Source organism: Capsicum annuum, chromosome 1 (assembly GCF_002878395.1).
Source record: "Capsicum annuum cultivar UCD-10X-F1 chromosome 1, UCD10Xv1.1, whole genome shotgun sequence".
Taxonomy (NCBI): Eukaryota; Viridiplantae; Streptophyta; class Magnoliopsida; order Solanales; family Solanaceae; genus Capsicum; species Capsicum annuum.
Genome location: NC_061111.1, coordinates 245591289 through 245604504, shown reverse-complemented (window position 1 = coordinate 245604504; position 13216 = coordinate 245591289). Strand labels below are relative to the sequence as shown.

The 13216-nt window shown below is 30.1% G+C and overlaps 1 protein-coding gene across 1 annotated transcript; it reads right to left on the bottom strand.

Moving 5' to 3' along the window:
- Positions 1 to 743: 743 nt before the first annotated feature.
- LOC107857343 lies at positions 744 to 3629 on the bottom strand. The gene is made up of 6 exons (XM_047413225.1): positions 3606 to 3629; positions 3245 to 3516; positions 2116 to 2489; positions 1959 to 2039; positions 1385 to 1838; positions 744 to 999 (listed from the first exon to the last, which is right to left on the bottom strand). Exons 1-6 carry the CDS (start codon positions 3627 to 3629, stop codon positions 744 to 746), a joined length of 1461 nt encoding a protein of 486 aa, XP_047269181.1.
- Positions 3630 to 13216: the final 9587 nt, after the last annotated feature.

The following is a 13216-nucleotide window of genomic DNA, read 5'->3' as shown; positions in this document are numbered from 1 at the left end:
GTTGTAACAGTTTTATGACTTGATCAGTTTTTTTTTTGAAACAACATAATATTTATACAAAGTTATTTTAATATTTAATATATATACACTATTTTGGTTTCAACTATCATGAGTCACAAATGATGAATGCTTTTTAAAAAGTTTCTGTTCTCCACCATTAATATCGTAAGACGGAAATGTACTGCAAGTTTGTGTATGAAATCTTTTATATATACATACACTGTTTTGGTTTCAACAATCATGAGTCACATATGATGAATGCTTTTTAAAAAGTTTGTGTTCTCCACCAAAAATATCCTATGACGGAAATGTACTACAATTTTGTGTATGAAATCTTTTATAAATATACATATGCACACAAAATTTTTAACAGAACATATAATGATAAATACGTATAACATAGAAACAAAACATCAAAATACACACAACATATGCGCTTAAATATAATATGTTTAAAGATAGCTCATCTCCTTTAATAACTTTTTCACATGTATATAGTTAAAAGTGAAGTTATGAGTTATGCACATAGAAACTCAAAAAATGCATATATCTATATAAGTAAATTGAAAATTAACTTAATAGATAATCCATCATATTTCGACTAAGTAATTCTAAATAATGAATGACAAAAATCATAACTGAAACTTATTGATTGTTTGAAAAAAAAGAAACATAAATTTACTATAACGTAAAAAGCTATTCAACTCGACGTATTTTTATACATGAACGCCTATTGTGTCCCTTTAACCCACAAGCATTGCATGAATATGTGGACTTAGTCCCGTAAAATTCTCCCGCGGACTTTTCTCTTTTCTTTGGCCTTCCAGGAGATGTCTGTATTTTGGCGGAAGAACAACTTCAGTCAATATATAATTTGGTATTTTCCATGTGGATCTATCAGGAAGAGGAAATATTTGAACCTCATACGTCTCCAATACCGAGTTTGGCTTGTAAAAGTCAGAGCAATAATTATCAGGTTCAAGATTTTTCTCTTCAACACTGCATACGCATGAGCACATGAAATTTCATCAATTTCAAATTGATGACAAGAACATGTCTTCTTATCCGGGCAAATAATAAAACTTCGATCTTCATGAAGCACAGAATAAACATAACCCGTTGCCGGCACAACCTGCGGTGAATATACAATTATATATATATATGTATCTATATATACGTATTCAACAAAATAACAAATGCATCATGCACTTTTAATAAAATACTTACCCTCATTCGCGTACTCTTTGCCTCGTTAAATTTAAGGAGTTCATAATATTTCCCACATACAGGTGTACGTGTGAATATCCCAGCCTGCCGGTTGCTGTGGTGCCATTTGCAAAACATTTTTCTAACTTCCTCTAAAAAATTATATATAGGCAATTACCTGGCTTTCTTAAGGTGCCTGTTAATGGTTTCAACAATGTTTGAGGTTAGAGTGAATCCCCGATTTACAGTTTCATACACCCTAGACCACTTGTTATATCCGGTCGACTGCAAGTAATCTTTCACCCTAATATCTATCTTTTCAACCTTCTTGATTATATTGTTAAATTCAGAAATTGTATATGTTTTTGCCATTGCATAAAACACTTTAGACAATTTAGCATGTGACTTCCTGAAATTAGTTACCACATTTTCCCACAAATGCCAGATGCAAGCGTACTGTACAACGCCCCCATATACAGTTGATACAGCCCTTATAATGATCTCGTTCCTGTCGGACACAACACACATATTTAATTTTATACCCTGAGCTTCTTTCAATTGCTCAAAGAACCAACTCCATGTTACATAATTCTCCGAATCCAAAATTCCATAAGCTAGGGAAAAAATATGTCCTGCATAAGTCATGTTATACATAAAAGATTTATGAAATATATTTTTAATAAATTTAATATAATATATATAGTACTGAAAAAAATTTGAAGTAGTATTAAAATCTGCTCCATCAAGTGTACTTGCTGACACGAAAGTTCCATTATATGTTACTCTTAGGTGACTGCCATCAATAACAACAATCGGTCGACATGAATCAAAACCTTTAATTGAAGAGTAGAGCGATATAAACACATAAAGGAATTCATCTGATTTTTTTTTTCATTCGTATATGTAAACCAGGGTAAGTCTTTTTCATCATGTATAAATATCCAGGCAGTCTGTTGTATGATGCATATGTTGTTCCCCTCAATGAAATCAAAGCTTTTTCTCTAGACCTCCGCGCTATTGTATAAGTCAAATTCAAACCAAGATCATTCTTAATATCCTCCTGTATGTTTTTCGCCGTATACATTCTTTTATGATTGGATAACTTTTGTTTCACAATCCCACCAATCAATGTACTACTAACATGTTTCTGCTGGTACACTCTATTCTTTAAAGGACAAGTATGTTCATGCCGGAACTTTTCAATCTTAAACAAATCGGTGTTCTTATTGCTAGACGCCATTAGAAACCAACCACATTCCTTCGATTTACAAATCAAAGTATACCTGATATGAAATAATTATCTGTTAATATTAATAATTTACACAAACAAAACAAACATAATTATTAAAAAAAAAAACTTATTAAACCTACAGTCTATACCCACAATATGTTAACTATATACCCATTATATGAATCTAGTTCTTTGAAAGGTTACAAATATACTAAAAAACTAAACTTATGTATGCAACACTATACATAAACAAAAAAAAGCAGATATACATGTAACATATATACAAATAGAACTACATACACATATACAAAATCAATTAAAAATAATATATACAAATACAACTACATACTACTATACAAATACAATTAAAATTATATATACAGATACAGCTACATACAGATATACATATAAAACTAAAAAACAAATAATCAAATACAACTACATACAAATATACAAATACAATTTACGAACATATATACAAATACAATTACATACAGATATACATATACAACTAAAAAATAAATAATCATATACAACTACATACATATATATAGATACAATTATAAAACATATACACAACTACAATTACATCAGGTGTACATATACAACTAAAAAAAAATTATCAAATACAACTACATACAACTATACAGATATAATTAAAAAACATGTATACAAATAAAATTATATACAGCTATGTAAATACAACTAAAAAACAAATAATCAAATACAACTACATACAGATATACAAATACTAAGAAAAATATACAATTACAAAAATATATATAGTCATAAAATACAGCAACTTACCTGTTCCCATTTGATTTGTTTGTATTGAATTGAAATCTGTTTCGGTTTGCATATTGGGTCATCACAGACTTTAAAGTGGCTTTGTACTTATACACTTGAACAATAAGCACCTCGTTTTGATCTGGATCGGAAATAATTGTCTGTTCTTGATCATTTGTATCAACACTTTCAATAAGCTTAAAATAATCTTCATCAATATTGCTCTTTTTTCTATCAACACAGTTTGCATTTACTTTCAATTTATGATTGTCACAAGAACTCTCTCCTTCATCCTTTGAACATGATTTATTATTTTTGAAAGATTTATCAAAAAGAGAAATGCACAAAGGATAGTTTCCAATTCCCTTTTCTTTTTTCGTACCATTACATATACTGTCAGCCCCATGTCATTATGAATTTCTATTCTTTTACAACTAAAGCCAACTTTATATTCTATTTTCACAGTAGTCAAATTAAAGTCAATACAAAGTTGCGTACCAATCAATTGCAACAAATCATCGTATTTTTTATTTTCATCAATTGCAATTGAGTCAAGCTGGTATTGTTCATACTCATTATCTATATTCCATAGGCCTGAATGCTTCAAAATAATTGGCAACAATCCCATTTTTTTGTATAAAATCTATTGACAAAATACATAACATACAAATTACAATTAGCAACTGAATACATACCATACAAACAAGGCATATAACATAGATGCAAAGAACGATTACGATTTGTTAGCAACTTTGATGAAAATACCCCAAATTACGAAATAAGCAACTGACTATGAAAATTCCTATAAATGGATATAAGAAAATAATTACAATTGAATTTTGTAGAAACTGAAACCCAAAAAATCAAATTATTGTACAGAACAATACAACTAATTACAAATCAAAGGATAGTAGATTCAAGATGAAGTTTGTATTTAGTATTTCATTTCATAAATAAAATTCAAGAAAAAATAGTTGAATCGATTATCACTATGTTGAAATATAATCAATTTTGTATTGTGTTTTAAATTCAAAAAAGGATTTGACAAAAAAAATTAAAACAAAAAAAAAGAATTTTCAGAAATTGTATTTACCAGAATCTCGCATGCACGAATCAGCACTACTACTACTACTAACTACTACTACTAACTACTAACTACTACTACTAACTACTACTACTACTACTACTACTGGATTATACTTATTCTCTTATTGCATTTACATGATTGTGTTTGTTGAAGACAAAAAGACATCTTTGCCTAAATACTCTAAATACAACCAAATTAAAAAGATATATGTCAGAGGGATTATACTTATCTCTTATGGAAATTATTTTCGACTCGACGTCGATTGACTCAAAGGACTCGAATTGTCCTTTTTGGCCGGTTTTATTGTAATTAAAGTGACAAGGGAGGGCTAATGACATTTCACATTTTTTTCTACCCAAATTACCCTTTTCATTTCAAAATCACCCGTTATTTTTTAAAAATCATTTCCCACACCTATCTTGTCATGTCCCCCACTATCTCCTTCTACTTACCCTTTATCTTTCCCATTTATTTCACTTATTTGATTTTTTTTAAATTTATTTTTATAGTAAATTAGGGTTTGAGACCTTCTAATTTGGGAACTATTCGTTGGGCCCATTATTATTGTAATCTGATTTTGAGAACCTTTAGTTTGGGCCCGATCCAACTAAGTAGATTGTTAAAATTGTCCTCATTTTAGGTCCAATTTGATGTGCATATGCGTAAATTTTTCATGGGTCATTTCTTGGGGCTTAAATACAAATTAAGATTGGGGTGAAGTTCTTGTTAATATGAAAAAGAAAAAAAATCTACATAGAAAAAAAAAGTTTGTTGAAGTGTAAAGGTACAATTTATGATTATGCCACAAATAACACCCCATCGGCATTATTAATTTAATACACTGATGCACAAGTCATTAATTTTCAATCATTTTTTACAATATGGACTACTAGGTACAAAATAATGATGTAATATTTTTAGTGATAACTATTGGAATTGTTGCAATCAATTTTGATGTGTGTTGCGTATTGACATTGTTCCACCCATCAAAGTTTGTCGAATTCTTTTATTCATTATTTTCACTTAGTGAATGGAAGCATTGACAGGCGTAAACGTATTGTAAAGTTAGTAAACATTTGTGGTTTCGCTAAATTTATTACAATGAAAAAAAAAAACTATTTTGCATGCTAAGTGACATCTGTACTATACATTCTGTCATTTTTTTAGTGAACGCTACCATGGATAATTAGGGCTTTTATTTAACACATTTCGTTGCAGTATGAATTAGCACTTATATGAACTAAATGGTTAATTAGAACACAGTTCCTCCATTTTGAATTTTCTCCTCCCATGTTCAAGTGTAATTTGAAGCTATTTTTTTATATATCCTAGTTCAATTAAGGAAGACTATTAGGTGAGAATGTATTCATCAATGTATTAGTTATGCCATCCAACGTACGATCATGTTTAAACATTTGTCCAAGTTGTTCTTGGACAATAGGACATTTAGAGTTAAAGATTTGGACATTAACAAATTCAATTGAAGCGTCACATAAAAAGTTCATAGTCTTTTGTTTCAGTGGTTTTTCTGGAGTGAGTTTGTGTTGGACGCTTATTATTTGTTAGTTGTAGTTCATTATGCAATTATAAAGAAGATATTTTTTTTTGTAATCAGTTTGGTGAAGAGTAATTGGCTCCAACAAAATATTTTACCTTGTTCAGTTCGAAGTCGTACTTACAAATAGATTGATCTGGACAACTTTTCATATACCCGAATAGTGAAAAGAAGAAATGAATTTGTAAGGAATTCGGAAAACAACCTTGTTTTTTGTATAATTTTCTTCAGGTTAATCTAATCAATGTTAAATGTGTTCAACGCCTAATCTATGGTTTATATCAATATATTCGATAATTCGTATGAATCGCTAGTCCTTCCATTAAATTGTGTGTTCCATTGTTTGCATAAAGTTAAGGCAAATGTAATATGAAAAGAAGACATTCATTTGTTAAGTGCAACGGGAAGAACAAACATATAGCGAAAAAGAAGAAACAACAATTTAAAAAGACCGAAAAAGAAAATAAATAAACAACAACCTAAACAGCCGGATCAACACCCTCAGTAACTTCACCACCTTCTTCAATCTTCTCGTTGTTAACCTCTCGTATATAGATGTAGAAACGATGCCTCAACTCCCACAGATCTCGCTTAAGCTGTTCCATATACTGATTAAGGTCCCTCACCTCATCTTTCAGCAGCTCAATCTCCCAACCAGTGTGATAGTGTTTTCTTTTTCGGACCACACAACTATTTCCATTGTTTGAGGAAGACATATTTTTTTTTGTGTAAAAGAGGCATTTGAAAAGTTTTTGAGGAAACTCTATAAGATAAGATAAAAGACGAACAAAATCACAAAGAAAAGAGGATATGTATGTATATAAATAGGCAAGGATTTTTGTTGGAGAATTAAATGAGAAATAAATTGTTTGTTTCGCCCTTTCAGCAACCTACAAGACAATCCATACTAGGTCTTGGATATGGTAACATCACCTAGGTTCTACCAAAAGCCTTGAACAGTGTTAAAGTTAGTCATAATGGTCTACATGTATGCAGCCATTGACATGGGTTTTGCTCTACTGTTTGCCTTTGTCAAGTCCTATCCAAAATCAACCAAATCTATCTGAGGATTTTTTTTTACCTTTCTCGTAAAAAATCTAGTAGAAGGATTTGGTTGGTAAATCTAGATGAGTTCTTTTTCAGCTTTCAGACATTCAATTGGCAAAAAAACACACAGAAAGAGAAAGAAATAAATACGGAACCCAAAGGAGTGTTGTTATGATAGTTGTTAATGCAGTGATGGTAAAGGAAAATTAAAACTTAGTAATGGGAATTGAAAATTGAAAGTAGGAACTAAAGAGTAACGTTATGAGTTTAATAATAATAATAATAATAATAATAATAAAAGACATTCAAACAAATCCATAACCTGAAAACTTCTTCACACAGGGATTACATGTTTTACATTTAATAAGAAAAAACGGTCGGTACTGTTGGCGATCTCGATGACCAAAATATCGTCTACTTCGATACCCACAGCACAGATGAAAAAGTTTTAGCCATCATATATCCTCGGTCTCTTCAGATGGCTGCGGAACACTTTAGCCGTATACGTTTTTCTATTACCACAAGGACGAATGGTTACCAGCGCTGGACCGACGGGGAAGTGTATACATACATCTTCTGGTATCGACTAAAAAAGGAGAAAAAGATGGACGACTTACTCAAATTTGAAAGAGAACAAAAGTTAAATGAAACAAATAAAGAAACATAGAATCCTTAATGAGTAAAAAAATTAGAAATTACCACTTCGTCATATGCCATGTCATTTACGTCCAACCTAATAATGAATTCTGGCCCGCATTGATTGGGGTTGAGACGTAGTGGTCTGAACCTTTCCATTTTCTTTGCCGGTGGGGGAGGTGAATAGGATTTTGGTTGAGATTCTATGGTGTTTTGTGGAGATGAGTGGTGAGATATTTTCAGCTTTCCTCCAAATAAATAAGCAAAGGAAAAGTTTTATCTTTTTGAAATGGTTTTTGAATTACCAAAAAACATTTGGGGAACCGCCTTCAAAACAATAAGTTTAAATTAAAAAAAAAACAGTGGGAGAGCTATGGTTTCGAACTCGAGACCTATGAAATCTAAAGTTGATGTTTGACCAAGTCGTTGCAATAGCATTCAGTACTAGTTTACATGCATTATATTTTTATTGATGTGATGCTCTATTTAGGTATAATTAAGGAACCTAATTTATTTACATTAACACACAAATTAAGAGGCTCGTTTTAATAATTTAAATATTTTACAAGTTGATTCCATGTCTGTAACAAAAAATGACATGATAAAATATTCAATTGGTTATCTAAATCGTGCCGAGAATACTGAATTCAACTGAATGATTTATATTCGATAGTTGTAGATGTAATGTAATTTGTTCATACTTTGAGTATAAACATGACACGATAACAATGAACAGACTTTGTTCACGCAAAGAGAATGACAATGTTCATCAAATCAGTTTTAATTGAATCTACAATAGTGAGATAGTTTGATTGACGTATAGTCATAATATTAACTCAATGTATGGTTTGTGTCCATAATTGTTAATTCAACATTTCTTTGTAATTGAAATAATTTTGATTTATTCACGGACAGTGAAGCCGCAAAGATTGTTTTAGGTAGATACAATTTATTATTGTCACAATTATGAAATTTGTTTCAACCCCAAGTAGGCTTAGACCGCGAATATTATCCGCCATATTGTGAACTATTGTATCTAAATATTTCTCAATGTGATTTTAATGTATGTGTTATGTAGCACTTGTGTTGCTGTAAATATCTCGTTTATTTATTAATACTTGAAATCTTAAATAACCCTTCATAATATAACCCACAATTCAAACGTAATATCCGAACCAAAATACGTTCCTATTAATTTGACTATTTTTAATTTCAACCTAAAATATTTAGATTTTTGTCATGAAAAAATTCTTTTGACCATAATGTGGCCATAATAATAAAAAGTTTCATTCACACTATAAATTAGTTATTTCTTTGACATTTCGACCCATTTACGTAAAAAATTAAATATATTCTTTTATCACATTTTGAATACATTGATTATTGAGAAGGAGCTTAATTACAATTAATTCCCATATCCATTGGAAAGTGTTTGCCAATTTTCCTTAGCCATTTTAAAATACGTATTTCCATTTCAATTTTCCTTAGCCAATTGAAACCTATTCCCATATTCATACGTTTAAACATTTATAATTTTCAATCAAACGTATTTGGAAACATAGGATGTAAATTGAATTGTATTTTTCAAAAGATTTAAACTTAATTCTTTGCTAATTCTAATTCTCGAGTAAAAATTTCCTCTAATTCTAATTTTATACTAATTATTTTTCCTCCACACTTAAATATTTCTCCAGCGAAGCATATTTTCAGTATTTGAAAACATACAATGATAAATACCTTTATAGTTTGCCAATTTCCATACATACTCATTATTTGGTAATTTCAGTATAATCTCATAATTTGAAAACATAATTATTTGTTAATTTCAGTTTAAATATATGTAAATACGTATTTAAATAGATTTACTTAGGCAGACATTCTTAATTTATGTTAGTATAATTTTACCCATTTTAGTTAAGAAAAAATAATTAGGTAAAGATCTCAATATTTCATCGTGATCTCAGTCAATGTTACTCTTTCATAGAACGAATTTTATTTGTGGGAGTTAAAAACAATCAGTACTTTAGTTGACATTTTCTAAGTTTGAACATTAGTAATTGACTCTATCAATGATTGCGTAAAATCAAACCGAAATCATTAATATGTAATGACATTTTGGTTATTGAACGAGTGGTTCGACTTATCGGATTAGCAAGTATAAAGTCTGTTGATTTGTTGCTATAACAATATTTTACAAATTCATTAGTGATCATTTTAGTAACAAATATAAGTAACAATTCATAATTTATTAGATCGCCGTAATATAGTAGTGAAACACTTATATGATTAACACTTATATCTCCTTCTATTTTGTTTGACTGATGTGAACTATATGCATAATTTCTATAAGTATCAACGTTTATCAGGTTTAAGGTATGTTGAGTTGTCGTTATTGCGATATCTTACAAATTATGCATGGGAATTATTTAAATATATATTTTAATTTTATTGAACCATATACTTTAAAAATACAGAATTAGAGGTCATTTTTGTAACAAATATAAGTAATGATTCACAATTTATCAAACTGGTGTAACATAGGGGTGTGTTAGGGGTTTTACCCTGATTTTCTTACTATATTTAAGTTTTATTTTTTCTTAGAAGGAAAATAAAATTTACCATAATTACTTTTACTTTTCCTGAAAGAAAAATATAATTCTTTTCCATATTTGGCTAACCTCTTTCATGGAGGAAAGGTTTTGGACATCTATAAATAGAAAACTCCCTTCTCATACCATAACATAATAGCATCCACAATGTAGTCTTTAAAGTGTCTTTGTTTAGGGAGAGATTTCTCCAATAGGTTTTAATTTTTTCAATATTAGTTTTTCATATGTAGGTTGTTTGACCGAATCATATTAATAATGTCTCTTTAGTATATTTTTATTTATCGTATGAGTTATCATCATGATAGTTTGCAACTAATAGCTTCCGCATGACGCTCTCTTGATTTCGAACCCAACAAGTGGTATCAGATCTTACGGTTCAATGGTCCAATGGTGTTGTGAGACGAGATTAAACAGGTTCAAAGCGGTTTCAAAATCAAACTGCAACAATTTGGATGATAATGAAGATTTTTGTCGAACTACATGTGGAGAACAAGTTTCAACCATATTTTCAACACTCCTACTACTGCATTTTTAAAAATAAAAATAAAATATTACTTTCAAACCAATTTTTAACCATGATATTTTAAACCTTATATTTAACCATGACAAGCAGCAGTTATGAAGATTATATCAAGAACAAAGTTCATGCACGTGATATGAAGAGAAGATGGATCAAGTGAAGAAAATCAAGCCAAAAAGGAAAGATTTGTTAGGGTTTTGCCCCTTATTTTCTTACTATATTTAAGTTTTATTTTTTCTTAAAAGGAAAATAAAAGTTACCATAATTACTTTTACTTTTCCTGAAAGAAAAATATAATTCTTTTTCATATTTGGCTAACCTCTTTCTTGGAGGAAAGGTTTTGGACATCTATAAATAGAAGACCCCCTTCTCATACCATAACATAATAGCATCCACAATATAGTCTTTAAAGTGTCTTTGTTTAGGGAGAGATTTCTCCCAATAGGTTTTAAGTTTTTCAATATTAGTTTTTTTATATGTAGGTAGTTTGACCGAATCATATTAATAATATTCTTTTTAGTATATTTTTATTTGTCGTATAAATTATCACCACGATAGTTTGCAACTAATAGCTTCTGCATGACGCCCTCTCGATTTCAAACCCAATAGGGTGAAAGACTTGTACCATCAAGACTTATGCTTCACTCTCTTTGGTTCGACACATATGAGTATTATATGACTGATTTTTATAATGTGTCGACACATTTGCTAGTTTTAAATTGTAATAAACTATCGTTATTGAAATATTTCAATAATTATATTTATAAATTATCCAAATATATAATTACTTTTACTATATATATTTTTTTTGAACAATCAATGTGCGGTTTTTTTCAACCGGAATTATACGTATTTTAATAGTATAAGACTATTGATATGCTTGTCTAACAATTTGCGTTGCAATTGAATTGCAATAGTTTTCTTGAGTTTAAAAAAATACAAAATTTTGTTAGGAAGAAAAGGCTATTATAGTCTTTTTGTTACTATGGCCATTAAGCATAATAGCAACTTATATATTTTTATATGTATTTTGCCTCTAAGAATTTTTTTTTTTATTTAGAGCCTGCTCAACCACTAATTAATGGTTCATTTACTTACAATTTTTTTTCCTAACCAATGCATTTGCAACTATTTACTTCACCAATGCCAATTTTGTTTCTTCCGTTTTGCATTCATTGGTCGTCTTTCGAAAATAGAAATTAGAGAAAATTGATTAATGATGATTTCGGTTACTCATAGAATTTTTTAAGATACTATTGTCGAAGTAGGAAGATAAATAAAGATGAACAAATTTGTTTAAGATGAATTACTGAATACTTTTATAAGAACAATCCAATACAACAAGGTATTACTAATGCCTTATCAAATACGAGAAAGGTTCTGTGAGTGCAATGAGAAACTATAGGTTCGGGTCCTGATTAAGAACAACAATTTTAACACAGTTTTCACAACTGCGTATCAGCAACATATGTAACACATCTCCTTCCCTAAAATTCGTAGCCCTGATAAATTGTTTCCATCCATTGCTGATCCTACGATAGTTGTTGATGCCGGAAGTACCAACTTGAGTCCGATACACCTCACTTTGATAATGAAAGATCATAATCGACGTCGGATTTTCGGGGAAGTAGTCGTTGAAACTTAGTGGTATCCACTACAATCCCCCCCCCAAAAAACTGATGAATTAAATAAAGACACATAGGAGGAACGGTTTTAAATAAATAATAAATAAATAAATATACCAAAAAGTCTTGCTCAAAGTAGGAGGGACCCAGATTAACTCAAAACTGATGAACGGGGCCTTTTCGTGCTTGAATGAGGATGAACGACGACATATTTTTCTTTTTTTTTTCTTTTTAGAGAGTTACAACGGAATACAACAGTTGGTTGATGATGAAGTGTGCACTGTGTTGTCTTTTAAAGAGGAGATGAATGGAAAGGGTTTGTGGTCTGTGTAGTAGGTCTGCATTTATGGTCTGCAACAGTTATTGCTCATACAGAAAATAATCTAAAAAGATCGGGTCAGCATTTATGGTCCGCAACACTCATTGCTCATACGAAAAATAATCTAAAAAGATCGAGTCAGGGAGATTTGAACTAGCGAGCTAAGGAGTATTAACAGGACGATTAACCATATTTGCTACTAAATCTTTCAACACAACACATACGTTTGACAAGGTATCAGTATTCTATCAAATACTATTATTAAATTAACTCGTGCCAATGGATTGTTGAATGTATGCACGTTATAATCAATTGGGGCGACTCTCGACTTTTAACTTGTCAACTTTATATGAAAATTTATTAAAATCGCTCGTGACACGAGATTGTTGGATCAATGTTCATCATTAATTGGAAATACTCTAAAATTGTCAACATTATGTCAACCATTGTTGAATTCACTCACGACAGGTTATTGTTGAAAGAAGGTACGTCATGAAGCAAGACCATTCTCAATTTGTCGTACTTATATCAAATTCTATCATTAAATTAACTCTTGATGAGGAATTGTGGAATGAATGTACGTCATGAATTGCGT